The 26,427-nt window shown below is 30.7% G+C and overlaps 1 protein-coding gene across 1 annotated transcript; it reads right to left on the minus strand.

Moving 5' to 3' along the window:
• Window positions 1-1,232: 1,232 nt before the first annotated feature.
• Window positions 1,233-20,823, minus strand: LOC126736086 (acyl-CoA-binding domain-containing protein 5). Its single transcript, XM_050440296.1, has 6 exons — window positions 20,577-20,823; window positions 3,956-4,148; window positions 3,684-3,832; window positions 3,508-3,629; window positions 3,234-3,446; window positions 1,233-1,742 (listed from the first exon to the last, which is right to left on the minus strand). The coding sequence occupies exons 1-6, from the start codon at window positions 20,635-20,637 to the stop codon at window positions 1,593-1,595; spliced, it is 888 nt and encodes a 295-aa protein (XP_050296253.1). The 5' UTR covers window positions 20,638-20,823; the 3' UTR covers window positions 1,233-1,592.
• Window positions 20,824-26,427: the final 5,604 nt, after the last annotated feature.

Consider the following 26,427-nt stretch of genomic DNA (forward strand, 5'->3'; position numbering starts at 1 on the left):
TTTGTCATCTAGCGCCGTACAATACAGTGCGATCCAAAAAATCCACTTTAGATTTTTAATTAGAATTCCCCATTTAAGTTTTTAGTTTTTTAGCTTTAAGCGTAAGTATAGATCTAATGTGATAATTAGGAATTATTTCCTAAAAATAATAATCAATATAGTTCCCATAGTAACAACTTTAAAGAACTTTACTTTAAAATTAACAATTACTTTAAAAAACGTAAAAGTAAAAATAAATTTTAGTAAATTTGCTCCTTTTGACAAAAAAAGTTGTAGGTAAAAGTGGTCCATCTACCTCCATGCAATAATAAAGATTTTGTTAAACCTATTGCTCGCATTTTTAAGCATGTCTTGAGTTATTTGTCTTCAATCAGCCGTAATCCATCTTCCGGAGATCTTGAATGGACTTTATGAAATGCCCTACTTTATGAAATTTGCAACTCCAACCTTTTATCAAAATCTTTTGTTATAAGTTTTTTTCTTTATTAATTTACAACAGTTCTCACCTTTTCAGTTCCAAATAAACTCTGTATTGAAATGTATTATTATCTATGTATATTTTTCAGGAAACCCCACATCTATAGCCCTTTTTACTTAAAGGAACTATAGTTCCTATCCCTTCTTCAATACTATTTAAGAAGTTTAAGATATAATAAAGAGAAGTTATATTTCGTTTCTATTTTTATCCCTGGCGAAAAAGGAGAGCTTCTCATTCTCAAGGATGGAGGTAATTGAAAGTTATGTAACAAAAACTAAATATGTTCGCGTAAAGCTTGGAGAAATCTTTGTTGTTCCTTGGAAAAACACTGTGTTGTAAATAAACCCAAATTCGTTGTTTTCGACTATTACTCGAAGTTTTTCGTAATAAATAAACTCTGCGGGTACCTAATATACATTATAATATACGTTATAATTATCCAGAAATACAGATTTTAGGTACACAGATATGACACTGGCCCTTCTTCGGCGATAATCGGCTAAATCAATTCCCTTAAAACCATACTTAAATAATGCCATACTGGAAAGTTCGATTTTCTTTTCTTTATATCAGAAATCTTTGTAAAAAATTAAAGGCATTTTCAAAAAAGTGCAAAGTATGCAATTAAATTAAACTTGGACAGAGACTCGTTGACCAACCATTTCTCAGTCACTTGGCAAGTAGCGCGTAGCTGGCACTATATAGATCCAATCACTATTTCATGGTTCTTTCTATAGATTAGCATTAAAATATATTATTAATAATACAACAACCTACATATTTATTTCCAAACCACATTGTGATAATATGAAATATACGTATAAAATTCTGCAAATACTCTAACAAATAAAATGGAATTATATGTAATATAAAAATCACAAAAAAACGCTCACGAAAAAAATACATAAAAAATATACAAGAAATGGTGATGTTTAAAATGCAACTATGTTACATACAAATAGTTTATAAAGAAAATTTGTCAAAATAAATATGTATAAACATATTTACTTTGAAATTTGCGCTTATATTAAAATCATATAAATAACCTTAATCACAATCATGTTCACTGACACCACAATTTATTTTTTTAGCCTATACAAAATTTGACACTATACTATTTCCTTCTTAGCAACCATCTATTTATTATTAAACTGGCAATAAATGGCCATGTTATTATAAAAACTATTATTTGGGGTTGCAGCCCAGTAAAAAATCCTTTTTTTCTCACCGACATTTTTCTTTCAGACATTTCCAGTGCATTTACCTAAAAAAATACATTATTACTATATTTATACTTAATGATTAAGTGTGGTTAACACAATAGAAGTATAAGAGAGATGACAACACTGACTGATTTAAAATTTTGATTGTGGGAGTTTAATTTGAAAGCTTTTTTTTTGAAAATTTTTACCGCTTTATTTTATTAGGAAAAAAATTATTAAGATAAAATGGTCTTTTTTACAAACTAGACGCAGAGAAGAAAAATGACTTTGAACAATTAAATAATATTATATTTCATTACAAGTGAGTAGAATATTCAATTAAATTCATGTTATATAAAACCTATAGTTTTTCTATTAGTATCATTTTGTTTTGTTTTTTTTTTAATGGTTTACGTTTTTGCTTCCAGACTGTGTTAATTCATCTTTTGCTATCAAGCTTTTAGATGGCGCCACAGGTACTCATCGTAAACAAATAAAGGCGTGAATATTCTTGCAATGATTACGAAATAAAGGTCACATTAAAATGGTCTAGGGGACAAAGAAAAAGTTATTTTCCTTTGAACATACCTTATCAATAAGGACAAGTTTATCTTACGGAATATCCCTTTGTACAATTTATGTCGCCAGTATAGTGAGAAATTATTTTAATTGTGCGTGCAACATAGTCAATACTCAATATGTAAAGACACCATCCTGATCGTGAAACACAGTTCAGAGCTGCTGTTTAACCACTGTGTATCACACAGTGGTATGAACATCCGCGACATCGTAGAAGTTGTAAATTCTACCAAGAGCACTATAGGACGGTTGAGGCAGATATTGGAAAAGACTGAGATGAGAAAAAGACATACTTATCTAACAAGACCAACAGAACCTATACATGATTGGTTTATTTGCCTTCACGCTTTACGAAACCCCAATATTACTGCCAACCAACTTTAAATCTGAAAATAATGAAATGAATACACCACTGCACTTAGTTGTCACTAGACCCATTGTGCTCCTCTGTTAAAGGAGTAGGCAACTTCTCCCGCAGCTCGTCATTCAATCCAGCGAATCAACAATAGCGACAACGTCGCCAAAGGAGCCCCTGATCTCTTCAAGAGATGAGTGGGATATGCCTAGAAAGTTGCTACGTATTGAGAGAACAGGGCAGTTGCCAAGTATTTGCTCCATTGTATCATCCTGATGGTTGCATGTCCTGCATAGTGGAGTTTAATTTTAAAAAGGCGACCATTTAATTGACATTGACCAATTAGGATGTCTATTATAAGACGTAGTTTCTCTTTAGTCAGAGGCAATTTGCGGATAAGTTTTAGTTTAACTTTTTTTAAAAACATAAAGTCATTCAACATTAAATTTAATTTAAAAATATAAATAGATAATTTTAATATAATTTTTCGATTTTCTCTAAAAATAAACTATGGCTTCTAATGCGACTGACTTTGTTTATGTCATGCTTCTGGCTGGCACAGTCTTTAAGATCTAAGCCCCGTAAAAACACTACCTAAATTTTCTAAAAAATAACATACCTGGCTTGTTAACCTCTGAACATCGCCCTTAAGACTCTCGATGGTTTTAGCAATTTCTTGAGATATGTCTACATGAGGATGAGCACGTGTACGTGATCTTGATACGTGCGGCACCCCATTAGGTACTAAATGTGTTGCTTGTTCGCTACTGGCCACATTGCCATTTGGCACAACCTTAACCTCCACAATATCTGATTGCAACTGGTTTGGCAACTGTATATAATATAATATTAAGAAATAACTTATTAACATAAGACTATATAAAAATACATACTTCTATTGTGTCAATGTATTCATCGTCACTATGGTCTGAATCTTCAGCTTTTGAGCTCGGCGATACAGAGCGTGAAGAAGAGAGATTTGAAATAAACCTTATCGGAGATCCCTCCCTTGAAGCTAAAATAAATCATTTAGTTAACAAATTTCGCGTTAAATTAGCACTCGTTTAACCTAAAGGAGAGTTGGGTTGTGACCTAACTTTTTCCAAAACATCTCCAGCGACAAGCTCTAAATCATCAAAATTAATGCCATCTAATTCATTTGTAGGAGCTTCCAGGAAGTTGGCAACCTTATCAGAATAGCTCATTGTCTCGACAATCCTATAAAAATGTTTTAAAAGCATTAGTTATAATTTAAAAAAACGGGGTTATTTTAAAAAGGGACAGGCCCTTCTTTCTTGCAAGCCTTTAACAATTATAATTATTAGTGTTCACTAAACTTACGAATGCAACTCATCCACATATTTCGTCATAGCATCGTTTTTCGACATATCGCCCAACTTTTTCCAGGCGTCATATTTGGCACGGCCAACCACGTCCCAAAATGCAGGCCTACTGCCAAAACATGGTCCCTGGGTGGCCTGTTTGAAATAAGCATAGAATCGCAGCATAAGTTCATTGCTTGGCTGGTATGAACCTAATGGTACAAAAGAATTCTTTAGTGGGTTTTCAATTTTTTTTTTTTAAATACAGTATCCCTTCATTTACGTAATATATGTATTTTATTTTTTACCAGTCTCATTTCTAGTAGTTTATAAGCGAATAAGTATATTTTTGGTTCAAACAGTTTAACTTAAACATACGTAAATTAATACAGGGTGGTATTATATATAGGAATTAGATGTCAAGTTAGTTAATTTATATGGAACACCCTATATATTATGACACTATTACATTCTGGGTAAAGATTCATCATTCGCGTTTCATATATAATGTCCTATATTTAAGTGTCTTACATGAGTGCATTATGATTGAAACTAAATAAATATTGAAGGGCAGGCTGGTCCAATACATGCCTTTATCAATTGCATATGGCATTACCTAATGTGTTTAATCTGGTCTGTGATTTGTTTCTGCAGAATATAGAACAAGTGTAATATAAAATTGTAATATTTTACAAAAATAAAAGTATTTAATTCAACAAAGAAACTTAATTGGTTTATAGATAGAAAATAAATTTACGAATTTATGCATTTTTATTTTTTCAAAATTTATTAATAGTAAACAAAAATAATGCACTTAGTTAACAACTTTTAACTACTTATTGGAATAGTTATCACTTATTAATTATAATATTTATAAATACATACAAAGATACATACTAATTAAATTTTATTTTACTGCTTAATATTACCAAATTATGATTCTTAAGATATATTTTTAAAGACCTTTTTATTGCTATTTTCAATTTAGAATAATTTCCGTTGTTTAATTCTAAGGGAAGGAAATTATCTATCCTAGGTGCAGTAAAGAGAAGACTCCTCTATGCAGATAAAAATTTTATTGAAGAGTCCTATTATATTGTATTAAAATTATGAATATATGCATCTATCGCAGTTTTATTGATGCTTAATAGACGAATAAGACTACTTTAATATATTTTTACATATTTTTTTCGTATATTGATAGCAGTTACATTTTGACAATTGTTCAAAATAAAATCCCCATTGGAATAATTATTCTAGATTTTTTTAAAATATTTTGGTGTAATATTTGACAGAAATGTAGTAAAATATAACTAGATCAAAGGCATTTTTTAACCTTCTCAACCTCAATCTCAACCTGAATGCAATAATGCTTTTTGTTTAAAAGTATAAAAAAATTATCTGAAGATTTGAAATACCCTAGAAATAGGTCAAATAACTTAAAGAATATGCCAAAGAACTTTGAACTCTTCTCATTTAAAATTTTCTGCTTTTTATACTTCTTTTCAGATTTGTTTTAAATTGACTTAATTATTCGCTGTATGTGAAGTTATTTTTTAGGGATTTTAAAAAAGATTACACTAAAACATTTACAAAAAAACTAATTTATACTGTTTGTCCTAATAACTAATATGCCATCTACTCTGGGACACCATGTAGAATTATTTTAAAATAAATTTTAATATGTTAATTATATTTTTAACTTCTTAGAAAATTTGAAAAAAAATATTATGAGATATTAATATAGCTTTCAATTTCACTGGACCACTTACAGGTATTTTAAAAGTAGTATAGGAAAAATTGAGAGAAACATAAAATTATTAAAAAACTAATCTACCATCGAGATTTTAAAATTTAAATAAGAGGGAAGATTAAATGAGCAATTATATAGAAGTGCACATTCACAGTGTGATTAATAAATAATGGTAATCAGAAAAAATAAAAGAAAAAAAAATAACAAATAACAAAAGAACACATCAAATTCCTTATGCAACATCCCAAATTGGATTCCACGACCCCACATCAGTCTGAAATCCCACATGAATAAGTTTACATGTAATACACCAGAACGACGAAAACCTTATAATACGCTAAGTCATATATGAAAATCCTGAACAACCTTAGCAAAGCGCGTTCCATTTATATTAATTAATATCTGGGCTTATTATTATTTGCCAGTCTGGCTGATCTAGTATTAAAACTATTGTGCTTAGTATTTGTTCTACAAAAAGGTTGGTAAAAAAGGCGGTTTGTATTTGTCGTAGGTATTGCCAGAACTATTGAATATAGCAAGAGAATCTACAGAAGCAGTCAGAATGTTATACAAATTCTTTAAATCTTTTTTCTCACGACGAACAATGAGAGAAGGAAGTCAAAACATTTGATACATAAAAAATACATAAAACCATCCGTACAGCCATTAAATGCCAAATATTTTTTTAAAATCTCAAAATTTTGTGCTATAACTAAATATATATACTATGATAATAATACCGGGTTTCCACCAAGCAGACCGGGCAAAAACAAAACACGAACTGTCCGTTTAAATAGAAAATTCGAACAGTCTGTTTTCAAAACTGTTGGGTCTCTAACGGACTTTCTGTTTACACCAAGAACCAACTGAAATCAATAAAAAGTGTTTAAGTTTTTTTCAGTTTACATCGAGAAACCGGACACGGCATTTGTGAAAATATGGCGCGCAGCAAATCTGTTAAGACAAGATGACGAGGATTTATTTTTGGTAGGAGCTGCATATTTTATTATGAATAAAAAGAACAACAATAAACGTCGATTTTGGGTTAGACCATCTTTAAGGAAAAAAGGAGAAAACGTGACTTCTAAACTATTGCAAGACCTAAGAGAAGATGATATAAGTATAGGAGGTGAACTGCGATCAAGTTTTAAGAACTTTTTAAGACTGTCAAGCACAGCTTTTGAAAATGTATTTTATTTAATTGGCCCTATCATTAGCAAGAACAACACCAACTACAAAGACTCTATTCCAGAAGTGGATCGATTTGCCATTACATTGAGGTTTCTAGCATATAGAGCTTTTCATACATATAGAAGATTCGTACCATAGTTTAATGTACATATTTATTTGAAGTTTCGGTACCGTCTATATTAAGAATTCTTTTCATCAAGGCTTTCTTCTGTAGTTCTTGTTTTATTTTTGTCTCGGAGGAAATCCATCAAATTATACCCAAACCATTTAGAATAAAAAGAAGCCGCTCCAGACTTTTTATATTTTTTATAATTACGCCTCTTTCTACGATACTGCGAATTAATGTTGGCCAACTTTTGCTCAACTTCGACTGTGAACACGTTACACATTTTTCCTAGTTCCATCAAGGCATCTTTTTTTTTAATTCTGTTTTTATAATCTGCGTGTAGCCATCAATTAAAAGTGCATATACCGGTTTATACGTGTCAATATTTTGATATAAATAAGTTAAAATACTTACAATAGATATTGCGACGTTTTCTCTTTACGCATTAAAATTAGACTCAATCATAACAACGAAATTAAAAACAAACTGTCTCAAGACGTCTACACCAAGCAGACAAACATTTTTAGAACACGTGGACCCTTTGAAGTTACCGACACTCGCTGGGACCTTGTTTGTGTTCGTAAAAACTCTATTCGCGGACTAAAAAGTTCTGAAAACATTAAAAATGTTCCAAAACAGTTCGCAAACAGTACACGCTGTCACAAACGGACCGAGTTTGTGTTTTGTTTTTGTACTGTCCGCTTGGTGGTAACCCGGCATAAGGTACCTAATTTAATTACATTGTAGACGTGCACTTTTATCTATTTGCTGATTTATTCTTCCCTCTTATTTAAATTTTAAAATCTCGATGTTAGATTTAGTTTTTTAATAATTTTATATTTCTCCAATTTTTTAACGGCACAAGTTTTTACCATCGGAACAGTTCACAAAAACACTAAAATGAGACTGTTTTTCTCTTTTTCAACCAAAAACTAAACAAAAAAACACATAACTTCACAAATGCCCAATTAGCTAGAAAAATGCGAAAAATAATATTTTGAAAGGCTGGCATTTTGCTATGGGTAGAAGTAATGATTTAATATTCTAGGACCATAAAGCATCTTTCACACGATGTATCGCATGATTCCCCTTTCTCATTAATTTTATTTTTCAAAAAGTTGTTAATGATGTGTGCCAAATTTCAAATTTTTATATAAACGCATTTAAAGGATAAGAGGGGGGGAGGACAACACTGTATGTGTTAATATATACTTGAACATTTTCTCTTTTGAAAATTTTGTTTACAACAAGAATTAGTTGTTCATGTTCTAAGGTTGTAAATATGAAATAATAATTTGTATGAAATATTATTAAGTACTAATTGTTAAGGTTATAATATATTTTTATTTTAATTTATGCTATTTGTCAATATTTTCTATACCCTATTGCACCCTTGCTTATACGAACCCAAAATCTTTGGATGTGTAATTCAAGCATCCCTGCATGATTGACATTTTGGAAATGACGAGGAGTGACATTATTGTGTCACTTGATTTTCGTTCACTTAGTAGGCCTTTATACAAAGTTACCCTTATTTTTAATTGAAAGAAGTCGTCCATATTCTCAAAGAGATCTTGATATAAATACGTGTTTCCATTTGAAAAAGGTTACTTTAGATAGTTTATTAAATTTCATTTATATTATTCTTTTTTTGATCAACTAATAATTATCGAAATTTCATATAAAATCTATTAAAATTGGTTCTTCCTCTACAAGAAACCCTTACAAAACATATTGATAAAGGTTTCCTTATAGGTAAAAATGATAATTATTTTATAGTCTGCAAAACTCATTTTTCACATAAAAACTTAAAAATTAGTATTTAGGTTCTAGTGTAGAATATAAAAAGTTCTAATATATAGGATGTTCCTTTTAAACTAACAAAATTGAGACTTACTTCCGGTATAACCGGAAGATGACTCACCCTGTACATGTTGACAAATAAAATAATAATAATAATAATAATATTTCCTTTATTGCCAACAAAATCAAAATAAATTTGATAAAGCAACGTCAAGCAGAAATGGTGAATTCCCTAAAATAGATTCACGATGAATATTGCATATAATAAGAAACATGATACAATCAAATACATATAGAATAAAATGAGATAGACTAACAAACAGTAAAAGTTAAAACAGCAACTACAAAGTTAAAATTACAATATCAATAAATGAAGTTCAACATATATAGAATATGTACATATGTGTAACAGGTTCACAGGTCTGGCACATCAAAATCTAAATTTAAAATCATAAAAGCACTTATCTAAAAGAAACTGACTAGTGGCTTTCCTAAATTTAACACTATTATTAATGGATTTTATTTCTGGTGGTAATAACCCATATGCTCTAACTGCCATATAATAAGGACCCCTTTCAAAAAACGCTGAACCATGGGCTGGTGCAAAATGAAATATGAAAGAATTCTTAAAGATTACCACGCTATTATAATGATTATAGGTATTTGTGAGTTTCAATAGATTAATTATTATTTTGATTAAGAATGTCAAAATAGGTTAATTTTTCAGGTTTTCAACCATTTTGAAAAAAAGAATTTTAAAATATTATAACTATTTATATAAGAGTTATAAATAAAACTAAAAGATGTATTTGGTTAACGAAATGGACTAGTTTAGGAGTTATTTTTGAGAAAGCTCGCTTAATTTTTAAAAAAATAAAAAAGGAACCCTTTTAACGGGTTTTTCACTGGTTGATTTCGAAACGACCAGAAAAAAAAAGTTTTTGAACTGTTAATCAATGTTTGTCAATCAATAATATAAAATTTAATAAAAGATATTAGAAGACAATTATAATAAAAGAATTATATTAAGCTTGACAAAGGAATGCTGGAAAAGCAAAATAATGAATTACCAAAGATTGTGATATTTTTAGGCAAATAATCTAATATGTATAGTTACACTATTACCATAGTGTAAATAAAATTGCCATTATATTGTAATCATACTACATGAACTACATAATAGTACTGATTTAAATATGATCTAAAACTTATGATGAATATCTAAAACTTATATAATAACAGTGTAGAAATAATAATAAAAAATTATAAAGACATACACTTAGAAATGTAAACATATTTCAGATTTCTCTTGCAAAGACAAATATATTTATTAGGAAAAAATTAGGAACATTTAACATACGTATAATCTTTGGTTTCTGCTTCCTCATATGTTAGACCTACGAATTCTGTGCATTTTAAGATGTTTGGGGGAAAGCAGTTTGAGCAGATCACTTATACATCACTTATCAGCGCTTCTCAGTAATCCGCACATTTTATTTTGCCAATTTCTCCTTCAACATTTTCCTTTTCATCTGCCTTACTGTTATCAGTGCGATTCGTATGTGAATTCTCCTATTTTGCAGAATCAGAATCAATGTTGGTCAATTATAAATGACTTCAGGCATTCTCACAAGAAAGTTTCAGAACCAGAAGTGTCAGTTCAAAATTCTTTTTTCTTTTATCCTGTTAGCCTTACTGACGTTAGATATGCAATTAAAAGCTTAAAAAACCATAAATCAGCTGGAGCTGATGGGATATAATCAAAATTACTACTCCTTTTGCCTGGCTCAGCATTGAAAGCCTTAGCTTCTGCCATAAACAATTCCCTTCATAATGGCAACTTTCCAGCATGTTTGAAAGAGGCAGTGGTTATCCCTTTTTATAAGGGTGGAGATTTGAGTGAGCCTTGTAATTTCCGTCCAATTTCTATATTATCTACCCTCTCCAAGATAGTTGAAAAACTTGCAAAAATCAGAATTTTGTCTTTTTTGCAACATAATTGCATTTTATCTGCAAATCAGTTTGGATTTCAAACGGGAAAAGGGACTCATGGCGCTGTTTTCGGCTTTTTGGAGAGTGTTTATGTGTCCTTAAATTCTGGAGAGTCCGCGGCGGTAGTGTTTTGCGACTTATCCAAGGCATTTGATTGTGTAGATCATGGAATACTGCTGTCTAAGCTCAATAATTATGGCTTTAGAGGTGTGGCATTGCAATGGCTGGAATCCTATCTGTCTAATCGTACCCAAAGAGTTACAGTATCTGGATGTTTATCCGATTCCAGATCCTTTAAAACTGGAGTACCTCAGGGTTCAGTGTTAGGACCACTATTATTTTTGCTCTATGTAAATGATTTGGGTTCATTAAAACTGCAGGGCAAAGTGGTTCAGTTTGCTGATGATACCACCATTTTATGGAATCATAGAGATTCTGATAGTGTTAGAGCCTAGGTTTTTAAGGATCTTAAGATTTTATCGGAGTGGTGTGCTGCAAACAGGCTTGTATTTAATGTGGGCAAAACCTTTATTATGGGATTTAAGTGTGACGTTCAGGGCCTTATGTTTAGTGAAAACTCCCCCTTGCAAAACAAAGAAAGCTGTAAGTTCCTTGGTATTACCATTGATGGTCGCCTTCGCCTCGAAGATCATATCCTAAATCTTGCATCAAAATTATCCTCTGGATGCTTTGCAGTAAGAATGGCGGGGCATGAGCTGGGAGGGGTAGTTGCACGTTTAGTGTACTTTTCTCTTATTGAGTCCCATCTTCATTATGGCTTGCCTTTTTGGGGTTTAAGCAACAAGGGATTATTAAACATAATTTTTGTGATTCAAAAAAAGGCAGTTAGATACCTATGTTCCGCTGGGTTAAGAGACTCTTGTAAACCTCTCTTTATATCTCAAAAAATCCTAACTCTTTTTATCTTAGAAACAGCTACTCTTATTCATAAATGTCCTAAACCTCCCTCTAACACTGGTCATATGACTCGCCAGGTTAACGATTTTCCCTTACCAATCCCTACATCCTCCCTCACTTATATACAACCAAGAACTCACTTATATACCTTAGCAAAAAAATTTACAACCATGTTCCTCTATGTATCAGACAAATTTTAGAAGTTAAGAAATTCAAAAAGAAATTAAAATCACTTTTATTATCCAGGGCATATTACAGCCTTGACGATTTTTTTAATGATACCTTTTGACCTGTGCTCTGACATCATTTTAGTGTTTTAGTTTTGTTTCCTTTTAAATAATTTAATTTACTTCCTCTAAATTCTGTTTTATTGCCAGCTTTACTTATTTTTTAATCAAATTTATCAAAAAGATGCTTTTTTTTTCAATCTGTTTTGTTATAATTCATGTTGGTAATGTGTGTAAATTTTATGGTAGTGTTTTAGATGTTATGTTTGTTTGAAATTTAAAGTGAATTTGGAATTTTTTAGTTTTTAGGATGCTTGTACACAAGATTTTGTTGTCTTACGTAATATAGCACATTTTCTTTCTTTCTTTCTTTCAATACTTTTAGCCTTTCTAACTTTTTCTTCTTCCTTCTTATTTAAAAAAAAACATTTAAAATCCATCCAAGCTTGACTAGTTATAGATCTAGGGATTTTCTCTTTACTGTCGTAAGAGGCACATCATATTGAATCTTGTTCATCTGCTGTAGTAGATGTCTTATCTTTCTATTGGAGTCAATGGCAGTCCCAATTGCATCTTCATTAGCATTAAATTTCAAGAAGATAACTTCTGCATTATTATCAATCTAAAAAGCATCCATTTGAAGTAATGCGCCCACTAAACTTTCAGTTACATTTCCCTTTTTTGGAAATTTGAAATTTTTGGAATTATTTTTTTTGTGGTGTCTATTTTGTATTCAGATACCACACCCAGGTAGGCTCCTCCTATGACCTCGGCCCTATGTTCTGGCTGGGACCAAAATTGTTTTACACATTTTGTAAAGTCAAGATTATCTGGTTGGAATGGAAATATACAACATTTTTTAAAACCATTTATGATATGTTGTTACATATTTGTTTTATCAAATGCCTGTTTACATGATGAACAGAAATTAAATTTGCTTACATTGTGCTTCACATTCCCAGATCCGTTTTGTCAAAGTCTTACCGTGTTTTTCCACTCGCTTTGTTAAGGTTTAAATACATTTACATCTGCAGGTTACAAGATGTGAGTTGTGATAGCTGGGAAGGCATAGAGGATAATGCCATTTTGGTCAGAAAATTCGGTTAGTTGAAGGATCATATGGGATCAGTCGTTATTCATTAATAGTAAAATTGGCCACTTTAAATTAATTTGTATTACCCATTCATTTAATTCGCGATCTATTCATAAAAATGATTACCTTACATATATCGACTATCTGATTTGAAATTCAATTTGAAGGCATATTGGCGACTAGGGTTTTTGGTGGTCGTATATAGGGGAATAAGACTAAAAGAGGTGCTATATTGCCACTGGACGTAAATACGCACAATAAGAACTGTTGTGTTCTCTTTCTCATTAGCAATTTTTACTGAATATTTATTTTTGCAGCATTAAGTAGTCAACTTTTATTTTTTTGGACATAAAGAGAAACCAGTTTTTGTCACTATTCAATATTCCATATTCATCCTCTAAAACATCCGAATTATAAAAAAAAAATTAAGATCAGCAAGCCATAACCTAATACTTTCTTCTCTGATTACAGCTCTAGCTTTCTTAATTCTTTCTGCTTCTGAATACTACTTTTGCCCTAGTCTTCTATTTTTCAATAATGACTCTTTTTCTGCTTTTATTAACTATTGCCTTCACTGTATCAAGAAAATGAATTTGACTATTCATTTGACTATTTTTTCTTTCCCTTCAATGGCATGTAGTGGATGGGGTCCAGTTTTTGTTGGAGTAATCTTTCAAGGATTCATTTCAATATTGAATTATTTTTGAATATGTGTTGTTTATTCTTATTTCTCCTTGCCATTTTTTTACCTGCAAATGAAAAATATCTAATTTTTAATATATGAACTTTATAGTGACTAAAAAAGGAACCTATTAGCGTACACACAATAAATGTGTTTTTATATATAATTACTAAATAGAAACATTCTGCCTGATTTTTTAAAAACATAATGGTGAACTCTCAGGTGAAGTAAATGTGGAGGATATAGGTTATAATACCTGGCATGCCTCTTATATCAGATTGCCAATCCCCCGATCTGAACAAGTAAAAAGATCAGTGGTGTACAATGGAAAGAAAATGTTCATTCATCTACCCTTATCCACACGCCAGGGTAGGTAACAACAGCTTGGAATTTAGGTGCTCTACCAAAGCTTTTTTGTTAAAAAAGGGCTACTATAGCCTCACAGAATATTTTTCTGGCGTATTTTATTACAAATTATTTAATAGGTTTGCAATTCACATCTTTCAAATTTAATTTTATTATCTTTATTTCAATGTATTCAGGTATTATTTTTTTAGTATAACACTACAGGGTGATTGATGGTTGATGGTACCTTAGACGTTTACGGAGAACGGAAAATTGATTTTTTTTTAAATTTGGCATCATGGATTTTAGCTGGTGATCTAACGATTAAAAATATTTTTAGCAATACAGCGTTGCCAGTTATACCAAAAAATAGTAGCAACTTTGTTATTTTAAATGGAATACCCTGTATATTATTTTATTTTTCGATCTGCTATCACTTTATGATTTGTATAAGTTTGTTTTTGTATAAGTATGTTTTTGTATAAGTTGTTCCTATACCTATCTTTATTGCTATGCTATATTTAATGCTATGCTATTGATGTTTGAGATTTAGTTGATTATTAGAAAATACACTTGGGTGTTTTTTTTTTAAATAGTGACCTAAAAATTCATTAAAATGGAAAGAAATAGTTATTGAAATTAAGTTTTGATGAATCTATTTATTATTCATGGGCAATGAGACAAAATTGTAGCAAGAACATGTAGAAAGTTCAACGAAATGTACCCCAATTTACAAAAAATTCATAAAAGAAAATTTGTGTGAATACAAAATAACTTTATACAATTTGGTTCACAACTTAAAAATGATACAAGTTTACCCAAGTCTGTAACGTATGATGAGGACAACATCGTGAATGTTTTAGCCTACTTTCATGCATATCCACAAGCTTCCATCCGGAATGCAGCAGATGATGTAGGTCTAACTTATTATTGAAACAAAAAATTCTAAACGACAATAATATGCATCCCTTTAAATTTTCAAAAGTACATCAGCTGAAACTGGAAGAACCAACGTCGCGTTCGGTATTGTGAAACACTTCTGACATGCACTCAAGAGGATCCAAACTTTCTAAAAAAAATAATATGGACAGATGAAGTTTTCTAGAGAAGGTATTTTTAATAGAAGAAATCAACATTTTTGGACTAATCAAAATCCACATGCGGTTAAGGAAACGGGATTTGAAGAAAAATTCAGTTTTAATGTTTTTGTTTACTAAAAGACAATTAAATAGCTTTTTTCATTTACGACGGGTCATGAAACTGCCATAAAGCCAATATACCTTCAGATTTTGCGTTCAGTAGTAAAAGATTTTTTGGAAAATTTAGCTTGAAGATTATCGCACTTGAGTTATGAGCACAGTTATTTGAGAAATTCGATGACCGCTGGTTTAGGCGTTTGGGACCATGGGATTGGCCGGCGACATCACCTGATCTTACACCACTTGATTTTTTAGTCTTGAGGTAATTTGAAGCAAATGGTATACAAGACACCGGTAAACAGTACACAGGATCTACGTCAACGACTTATCAATTGCATTGGTCAATTAGATCCTTCTGAAATACAAGCAGCGACAACACATACTGTACAACGCAGGATTTTGAAGTGCTTAGAAGTCAATGGCAATCATTTTGAAAATTTATTGTAAATTACTTATAATCTTAGGATAACTAATTAAATCATTCTTAAGTTATGAAACAAATTGTATAAAGTTACTTTGTGTTCACACAAGTTTTCTTTTATTCATTTTTTGTAAATTACGGTACATTTTCTTGAACTTTCGGCCTGTTCTTATAATTTTCTCACATTGTCCATGAATAATAAATAGATTCATCAAAACTACATTTAATTTATATTTCTTTCTATTTCAATTAATTTTTAGGTAACTATTTTAAAGAAACACCCACGTGTATTACTACTATTGATCAACTTAATGTAACTGTCAAACGTCAATAGCATAGCATTGTTTGGTCATGACCTTTCATGGCCGCGTAAGGCAAATATGTCAAAATATTCCAATTTTTACAGAACTTGCATTTATTTCAGAAACCGAACTACTTAGATATAGGAATATGATACCTCGTTAGAAAGGGATTTCAATTTCCTTTTAGAATATGTTAAAATATACAGGGTGTTACATACATTTTTGTTTCTAGCGGTAAAATCACTAATTTTGACCAGCCTGTATAATGTAAAACAAATTTTTAGTGAAGACTAATGTACAATACTTCCGTAGATTACGCTCATAGTTTCAAATTTCTGCGCGTTCGAGTACCGTAGTAATAAAAATTTATTTGGAGCTATGTTTTGGGCCATTTAAATTTGCTACTACTTTTTGGTATAAACGGCAATGCAGCATCGCTAAAAATATTTTTAATCGTTAGATCACTAGCTAAGACCCATGATGCCAAATTTTCAAAAAAATTATATTTTCCGTTCTTCGTAAACGTCTAAGGTACCATCAACCATCAATCACTCTGTATAATTTTATGACCCTTCACTCTGGTGATGGTTTTACCTGTTTTTTTTTTATGAGCGGCTATTTTTAGCTTGATTTTTTGTTGTATATACTAACTGGAACAATTTTTGTAATACTTTTATTTTATATTATTTTATTTTAGTTATAACTGAATTTCTTAATCTTTGTTATAGTCGGCACGCTTTATCCTAACACATAAGTAATAAAAGTTTTCCGGTTAAGAAGCGAGCGGCTCTCTATAAGATGTTTTTTAATTTATGGGTATTAGTATTAATTTCTATAGGTATAAGTAATAATATTTTATTTTCTACTAAAATAATTTAAAAAAAGACCTAAACAGGCTAAAAAGACTTGTTATATCTAAAAATACGTTAAAAAATATAAACAGAGGAGCAAAAATATAAACATTAAAAAGTTGTAACATAAATATTTTTTTGCTCTAGCCACGTTTTTATTTCCGCTTTCTTCCAACTGCTAATGAAAAATTTCTCTTCTACTCTGAATGGTATGAGGCGTTGTCCAAGACTATAATAGAAGGACTTTCCAACCGTTTGAGGAGTTTTTCTTCCAGCCAATGTTCAAAAATATCAGAATCCATATTTCCGTGGGAGTCGTTTTTTTCCTGCATGTAGCACAATGTACCATTTTCCACAACTAGAACTGCTGCTGGGATAGCATTGCATGCTATAAAAAAATACCATCTTGCCGTGATGATTTTGATGAGTTCCCCTTGGCAAAAATCCAAGTTTTGTTTAGAAACACAAATTGTTTGGGATCTTCCGAGTTTTTAATTTTTAGATATTTTCTTAGAAAATTGCATCTTTTTGTCACTACACGTGAAAGTTCACACAGTACTATCCGATTATTCGTCTTTTTGTAACGAAATCCCAAACTCTTTAGCACTTTTGCCAAACTAGTTAAACTAATTTCGCAAAGTTCTTTGTCCTTTATTATTTGTAGTATGGCCCCATCATCACGTGTTGTTTACTTTTATACATGTTATAAATAATAGTTCTAATTTTCCTCTTAATTGTTTCGGGCAGGTCCAGACTTTTTAGATGCCGACGGATTCTTTTATTTGGTTTGTCCAGTTCTTCTTTGTCCATATTGCAAATCTTATGTAAAGTGCTTCTTGAGATCTGGCATGCATTACATGTCCGCTTCTTTACTGCCAAAACAGATGTTAATGGCTTCATCTTATTTTTTGCTTGTTTAAAATAATTTTGTACTTTTAAAACTAATCGGCATTCACCCGAAGACAGAACCGATATTTAGCAACATGTTTGTCTTCTTGCAAATACATAATTCAAAAATTAAAAAGTCACAAAGTAAATTTAATTAACTTAAATTTAATTAGGAACAGAAACTTAGTATAGACTACCAAAGTATTTATCTGTCCAATCAGGCAAATTATCAGGTACATAATCTATTTTTTTCTCACTATATTGGGGTTTTGTACATTTCCCAGAATTTATAATGCTTTGTTAACCCAATTCTACCTCTTTTTTACCTTATTAAATCATAATAAATATTAGGTTACACTAATAAATAATAATATTAAAACAAATTATTTAAATACAAAAAGCATTTCCTTAAAAAAAAAATTAGTACCCTTAAAAATATTATAAACCAAAAACCAAAAATGTTTTTAAGCGGCTGGTAACAGTCCTGCAAACCGGTACTCAATATAAATAGTAAATAATATGGCGATAAAGAATTCATTGTTTAACTGGTCTACTTATACCCCGAGATAATCCAATCGAGATAATAGGGTAAAACGAGCCGACTATAACATTATTATTGAATAACTTGTTAACCAAACAACCTTTTTTGACCACCTAAATTACTACCAATAAAATTTTAAATTTTGACTGAAAATGTATGGTCGGAAACTGGTAGGAACATCGTTCATACCCGGTATAGTTTAAGCAAAATTTGAGAAACCCTTTTTAAAATTAACTTCTAATAAACTGTATAATTTACCTGCCCACCAATAACCAAAAAAGCAATAATTTCAAAAATATATTTGAATCCGCTTATGTTTTTATGAAGGCTGTAACTGTAACCCTAAACTTTTAACACAAAATGGCTGCCTGTTATTCTTAAGCCAAATCATTTCATATTAAAGTATAAACTTTCAGTATTTTTGTTGAAATTCAAATAATGCTTTAATGTATAAAGAGTGTATTAATTACACCCTCATTTACAAAGCTGGAAAAAAAATAAAATATATAAACTAAAATTGTCAAAATGATACAACCAATATAAATACAAAAACAGACAAAAAAAATAATAAAAATTGATTGATAAAGATAAACAAATATTAACACTGATAATAATAAACTAATAAAACATATCTGTTGGCAATAGAATAGTTAATAATAAGTATTTCATCACAGTCATCTCTAGTCCTCATACAATTCATCCAAGCTGTAATATGCTTCACTCAATAAAAATGTCTTAACTAACTTAGTAAATCTCTTATCATTACTAATATTTTTATATTCTAGAGGCAAGTTATTGTATATTTAGATGGTTTCGTAAGTGCATTCATGTGAGACTCATTAACCCCCTGTACTTCTCATGAACTAACTCCGAAATCAATAAAATAAAAATACAGGTTAATATTAGTATTCATTCTCGAATCAAAAGTGGCTTACAGTGGTCCCTAAAAACTGCCCTACATAAAAATCTTATAGCCGGCTTCTGCAAAACAAAAACTGACTGCAAGAGATACAAACTTGCAAAACTGCAAAACTGGATACCATATTTCAGATGTGATATGGTATCCAAATGGTCAAAAACTGTAGCTGGTCAACTAACTGGCACAACTAAAACATAAAAAATACAATGTAGGGAAAACTATTTAAATTACTTTTAAAACAAAATGTACCAATTTTTGCAATGGATTAAGTGAAAATCAACATAAAGACAGATATTTGGTTAACATCACCACAAATAGAAATAGACAAAAATGGATAATGTATATTATAACTCGAGTGTAGTCCCAAGACACATAACATGAGCATAGTAAAACTCAAGAGTGGCACAGCACATAGATTTCAACAACATACATGAAAAGTTAGGCTAAACCCTGTTAAAAAAGCAGATAATAAGATTAAATTTTATCACTGTACTACTAAAATATGTCATAAGCAATTCTTCCAAGGATGAGATCTCTTAATGTCTTAAATATAATAAATATGTTAATACTTTTCCAGACTTTTTGTTTCGACCAGATGTGTAAGTTGGCACTTTTAAGAGGTTTTTATTTAATTATTGATCATTTATTTATTTATTTAATCTATTTTATTAAATAATTTAACTGCTTGTTCAAAGTTTTTAATGACAGTTGAGAGAGCAGTTTGTGTAAAGTGCTTTTATAAATATTTAAACTTAAAATTCTCGTCTACTCTTTGTTGAAGTGTTTGTAATTGTAATGAAATGTAGTAAATACTTGAATGTATACTATCAACACTATAACTAACCTATAACTCATTATAGAATACGTAATATAATTTTATGAGTCCTTTCAGCAGCTCATTGGTTCAAATTGTGCTTAACCTGACCCCTTTATTGTCATTTATAATTGCCAATACATTATGAAAATTTATTTTTAAAAGCCAAGGGTTTCATTTTGATAGGGATCACTAACCTTGAACTGCTGCAAAAATAATTCAGTACATATATGATAGTAATGTAAAAAATGAAAAAACATTTCAAAATGTATTAATATTATTTAGTATTATGTTAAAATACTAAATATTAGTACATTTTGAAATGTACAATACATATTGTTAAAGAGGGAAAACTCTTTTATATGAAAATAAAAAGGCTTTTTAGGATGAACTACCTATTGAAGGTATTTTAGAAAGATTGAGAAAACAGGAAAACTAAAACCAAGGTGGACCTGGTTTTTTTAATAACTATTGAACTAAATTTTGAACTCATCTTAATATAAAATACTTGTTTCAATTAATATTAACATGTTATGCAAAACAAGTTACATGCAATATAACAAAGTCCAATAAAATTAAAGATTAATGGACTTACCATTTTTTGGCAAACTTCTAATCACATTTACTGCTGCATTAAACTTTTCTTCTGTGGTCATTTTGGATTATCACTTATCCTGTTAAGTAAACTAAGAACTTTTTTATAATTTAGAAAGGAAAATTTGCCCACATTATTAAAAAAAAAGCAACAAACTTTCCAAAAACATCAACCACCATCAATTTTTTTTACGGAGTATTTTGGTGAAAGCGACCAATGACAATGGACTCTGGACAATAATACACAGCTGATTGTCAAAATTATTAAGTCGCGAATATCGTCGACCAAGAGATGGCGCTTACTTATAATTCTTAAGGTTCTCTTGTTTCGTGTGGTGGTTTATTTTATTGGTTTCTGCCACAAAACACAGATATAGAAATGCGGGCTGCCTCGTTGATGAGAAGAAATCCACTAGCCCTCTACTGAAGTTGCAATAATTCGAACTAATTTTGACATTTGGCGAGTTTTAGCTTAACCAGGTAACACGAACTTAATAAATATACCTGGACCACGAACTTATAAATATACCTGAACTGCCAATTCAATGAAAAGTAAATGACCACTACTAGGGGGCCGCCATTTTTGCGTGATTGTGTCCTTTCGATGTTGGCCACTCTGACAAATTTCAGTTGTGCCAACTGTCAGGAAACAAAACAATTAAAGTTTTTGAGAGGTTATGTGTTATGTTTACAAATACAAAATAGAAAGTTACATTTACACTTCCGCGCCGCGTCATCCTTCACCCAGTTAATACGTGGTTCGTTCTTTCCTATCCTATCCTTTGGAACCCTTCCTAGACCCTTTTTGCCCTTTGCCAGTGGTAGCTGAATCTATTCACGGCTGTAGCTATGCTGGATGATGGCGGATGTATCGTAGGGAAAGCGTCACCCTGCATTTCAGTATTAAAAATTGTGAAAATATCGATTCAAGGAACAGGGTACATACCCGACGGTTTTCCCTAATCTCCAAATCGTGCTGGCAAATTGCCTTGTAGCAGAAGCCATTAAAACTATTAAGTCCAAGTTACATTTAGTTAAAAATTCATATCTTATATCCTATTAATCCTAATACGATGAAAATGATAATCTTCATTTAAATTTTTGCTTGTATTTACTTAAAAAATTCAGTTAAAAACACTTTTATTTTCTTTCTATTTTTACTGTTACGACTTTTACTTTTCTTCTATGTACAGTGTTTCCACATTAATAGGTACAACCATCTATAAAAATCAAAATATAGATGATTTTATGAGGGTTTGTAATTAGCAAGAGTTTATATAAAAATAAACAACTCTATATATTATTTTATCATAAACACAGACAAACAATTCACAATAATTCGGTTTTGAGAAACAGTGAACCAAATACGTTTAAATAAGGATGGTGATACATTATCCACGTATTAAATAAGGAGGAAGCTATATCGCCGGTTGTGGACGATATACCCAAGCGCCGTTTACAAATCGCCAAAAACTAGTAACCGTTATAACGTAATCCGCTATACTCTAGTGATGACTTCTGAGTCGGTGTTTCGACGCAGTGTGTCGACACATTAATACTGTGTCACGGTATCGATACACTTCTTATCGATAATGTCGACACAGTGACACACTCCGACCCAGTGATGTTAAATGTCAAACAACACTAATGATGACACAAAACTTTAAATAACACAAACAAAACTTAATAAAAAAACCGTTAGTGTTAATGATACATTTTATACATTAATTCTAGCACCAAGCACAGAAGGAAAATATAACTCTTTATAAATACAACATTTGTCCATTGGTCTACCGTTTGGGGTTCCCATAGCCAAACTGAATTGGGCAATAAAGCTTGATTCAGACATCTGTCTGAACCTAGTTTTAGAGCGTTCTACTAGCCGATACGTGCGTTTAAATTAGAGGTTATGTTTTGTTTTGTTTTTGTTTTATTATTTTCTGTCGGCATCGGTGGTTATTGCTTTTGAATGTTTGGCGGGTTTGCTCAAGGTAATTTTAATAGTGATTCTTAGTACTGCGTTGTGTGTCACCTATTGTTGGTTAAACCTAGTGCGAGTATAGTGTAAATTGTAAGTCGCATTTTTATTAAAAAAAAACAATAATATTTAGATCAAAACTTAAATTTTACAATTTATGTTTTCACCTAGATATTGCCAATTATAATAATTGTATTTCAATATTTCTTATCAATTTAATAATATCGAGCTACCTTTGACAAATTTGACGATAAATTAGCAACCCTCTTCCATGGTGGAAAGAAAATAAACATTTGTTTCCTAGCCTTTTTGAGTTAATGAAAAGAAGACTTTGCATCTCAGCGACATCCGTTCCGTGCGAAAGAACATTTTCGAAAACAGGGCAAATAATAACTAATAAAAGAAATCGCCTCAATTCTCAAAAGGTGGCAAACTTGGCATTTTCGCACAGCAATTTGCAATTATTTTAATATTATAATCTCATGTCTGCCTTGTTCTTTTTTTCGTTTTTTTATTTATTTTTGTTACTTTTAGATTTTTTTTTTATTTTGTCGTTTTTTAAATTTGGTTTATTAAAGTTGACTATTTGTATTTATATAACATTTTGCATTATTAAATGAGGTTTTGGTGTTTGAATACCTTGGAATTTAATTAAAATATATGGAATAATATATTTTAAATTCTGTACCAAGACATCACAAAGAACAAAAACATACCGTAAACAGTGCAACTTAAAATTATTTATTACTGTGATTTTTATTTGAGTATGTATAGATAAACCAAGAGGCAAATCATCAAATTTTCCGTCACAGAAGCGTACAAAGGTTGTAGAGTATCATTTTGGTACTCAGTACTCAGATGGGTACTATACCCATCCCACTGTGTCACTGTTTCGATACATTAAGATGCATGGTGTCGAATGAATCGACACACATAAAAGTGTCGATTTACCCATCACTACTATACTCACATGTCAAACTTTAGCGACATTAACTTTATTTATTACCGTTATTTAATATATTTTTTGTTGGGAACACTAAAAATGTTCAGCCTGACCCACATCAAAAGGACACAACCACTATAAAAATGGCGGCCAGTGGTCATTTTTGGGTATCGTGGCCATATGCATTACCAGTCCAGGTATATTTATGAAGTTCGTGCCGTATTTATTAAGTTTCGTTAAGTGTTTTGGTAAGGAGTACTGGCAACGGTGTAAATTATTACCTGTGCTGGGATTCTAAAATCACGACTAGATCTCGATACAGTCAGGACTTCGAATTCGATCGTGACTCAGTCATGACAAGAAGGGTGATTCTAAATTTTATTCGTTGGCTAAACTCGTTTTATTCGATTCGATTTAGTTTTCTTGTTATATATTTGTTATTTTCCCTAGTATTTGACATGGAAACGTCGATTGTCTTTTTTATTGATAAACACTATAAGAATAAGAACTTTTATTTATTTTGTTAGTTTTTTTCGCCTTCGTGTTTTTTTATTTAAATATATGTCTATATTATTTCTTTAAAATAAAAAACCCATTTGAAAATAATAATTGAATTCATGGAAAATCACAAAAACTTGTTGTGTTTATCCACTTTTGGTTTTAATATGGCAACATGGGTGCAATCAATAAGACCTATAACACCAGGGAAATTGGATCTCTCTATAAATGTTAATTTATTAATTTGTCTCTCATCTCTTATATTTGGAAAATTAATGAATCGGTCAGCAAGGTGATTGTAAATAATTTCAGTAATTCTATGGATCCAACTACTTGTAGTAGTTTCGCTCATTCCAAATTTAAAATCTTGTCCAATGCTTCTTTGGCAACAATCTGTGGCATAAAATCTAGACATACTAAAACTCAATTCAATGGTAACTTTTAAATAAATTTAATAATTATGTTCTGCCAAGTTGTTTTTGGTTTTAAAACAACTATTAGTTTTAGTGTCAGATTCATTGGACTTGAAACACTGTGCAACACTAGAAGAGACATTGCCAAATTAGGTAATGGATCGATAAGATCCGATAATGTTGGTTTCATCGAGCAATGAGATTAGTAATATACCGATAACGCACCGATCTGGAGTTTATAAGTTAACTTGCTCTCATGTGACATCCGTTATGTCGGCCAAAGCGGAAGGAAAATTAAAGTCAGAGTCTACAAACCCTTCAAGACTTATTACCCGAACTTTAAAAATACTTTTATTAGTAATACCAATTCTCCTTTTGCGAACCACATATTAGAGTCTGGTCGTATTTTTGATCCGGGACCTAGCACTGAGGTTCTGCATGTTTGCGAGAAAGGGTTACAATTGGACTTGTTAGAGGCATTTGAAATAAATAGAGCTATAAACTCCCCTAACTGCACATCCATTAATGAGAAAACTAACTTCGACAGTTTACGTTTTTAAAATTCAATTAGCCCTAGAAAATAACTTTTACCTTTATTTACCGTTAACGTTACGTTAATACACAATAGTTCCTTATAGTACCTTCCCTTAGAAATCTGTATCGTCCTAAGTTTAAATTTTATATTATATATGTTTTGGACTCCCGATAACGGGTGGTTTTTTAATTTCATTTATTGAACGTATATATTTTTTGTGACGTTCTGGTAAGTTCTAAACCTGTACTGTTATAACGAATAAGCTCCTTTTAAAATTGTCTTAAATTACCTGTATTTCATTTTAGTATCTGAGGATGGCTGTTTACACAGCCGAAATGCATAATACATTTAACTAAATGATCTACATGCATTTTTTCTTGGAGATAGAGACTGCCTCATTTAGAAATCTATATATACACGTTCCCCTACAAAAAATAGACTTCTATTTAATTATATACGATATTTACTTGTAAAAAGATCGGCTTAAATCGCCTTTTTCCCATGATGCGGCACAAACGGCAAAAGTTTTTACTATCGTAAGTTCTCCTTTTTATTTTTAATCCAAAATCCAACAACAGTAAGTTAAATTAACATTATTATATGTGTTGATATATAGCTGAAAATATCCTCTTTTGAAAATACATGTAAACTTGACAACAGAGAATCGATGAACATGTTTGTAAACAAAACACCCCCCTTGCCCCTGTGCACATGTTGAACTTAAACAAACTTGTTGTTTACTAATTCTAGCCTTTCAAGGTTCTAAGATGGTGAGCGTTCAATTGTTTCTGTAATAACCTGCTTTAACGTAACGGTTTGACCGATTTTAACAAATTTGGTATCTGTAACGTGCTCACAATTCATTAAAAGGTCTAAACAAATACAATATGTTTTCAATAAAAATCAAAACAATCAAAAGTATAAAGTTTTTTAAAAGGGCTTGTAAACATCATTTAATCATAAATTTAGTATTATAAATCACTTATTTTTAAAAAAATTTTCATGTTTGGTCTGGTTTGTCTCGTTTTTTGTTTGTATAATATACATATGTTTGTGGTAATTGTATAGTGTTTGTTAGTTATTCAATTCTTTTTTGAAAAAGGTATCATGGTAATTATTAAGTAACCTTGTTGTATAACTTGTATTAGTTTTCGACTTAATAAACGAAAAAATATAAAAACAAAAAAATAAATTTAATTTGATTGAATGACCCAAAACCTTAAAAAAATTAAAAAATCAAATGGAATGATATGACTTTTTCTATTGAAAAATGAAAGTCGAAAATCGGTATGAAAAAGTCGCCAAATGACATCCAAAAATGCCAGTGAAAACGGTTGTTCAAAATCTCGTTTCTAACCTTTCTTTGATTAATGTATCTTTGAAGACGAAGGATAAAAATTGAGCTACAAAACGACTAGGATGTTAAGGAGGCAATTATCAGTCTAAAAAATAGAAATCAATAAAAACGTCATAAGAATATTCATG

This window comes from Anthonomus grandis, chromosome 5, assembly GCF_022605725.1.
Source record: "Anthonomus grandis grandis chromosome 5, icAntGran1.3, whole genome shotgun sequence".
NCBI lineage: Eukaryota > Metazoa > Arthropoda > Insecta > Coleoptera > Curculionidae > Anthonomus > Anthonomus grandis.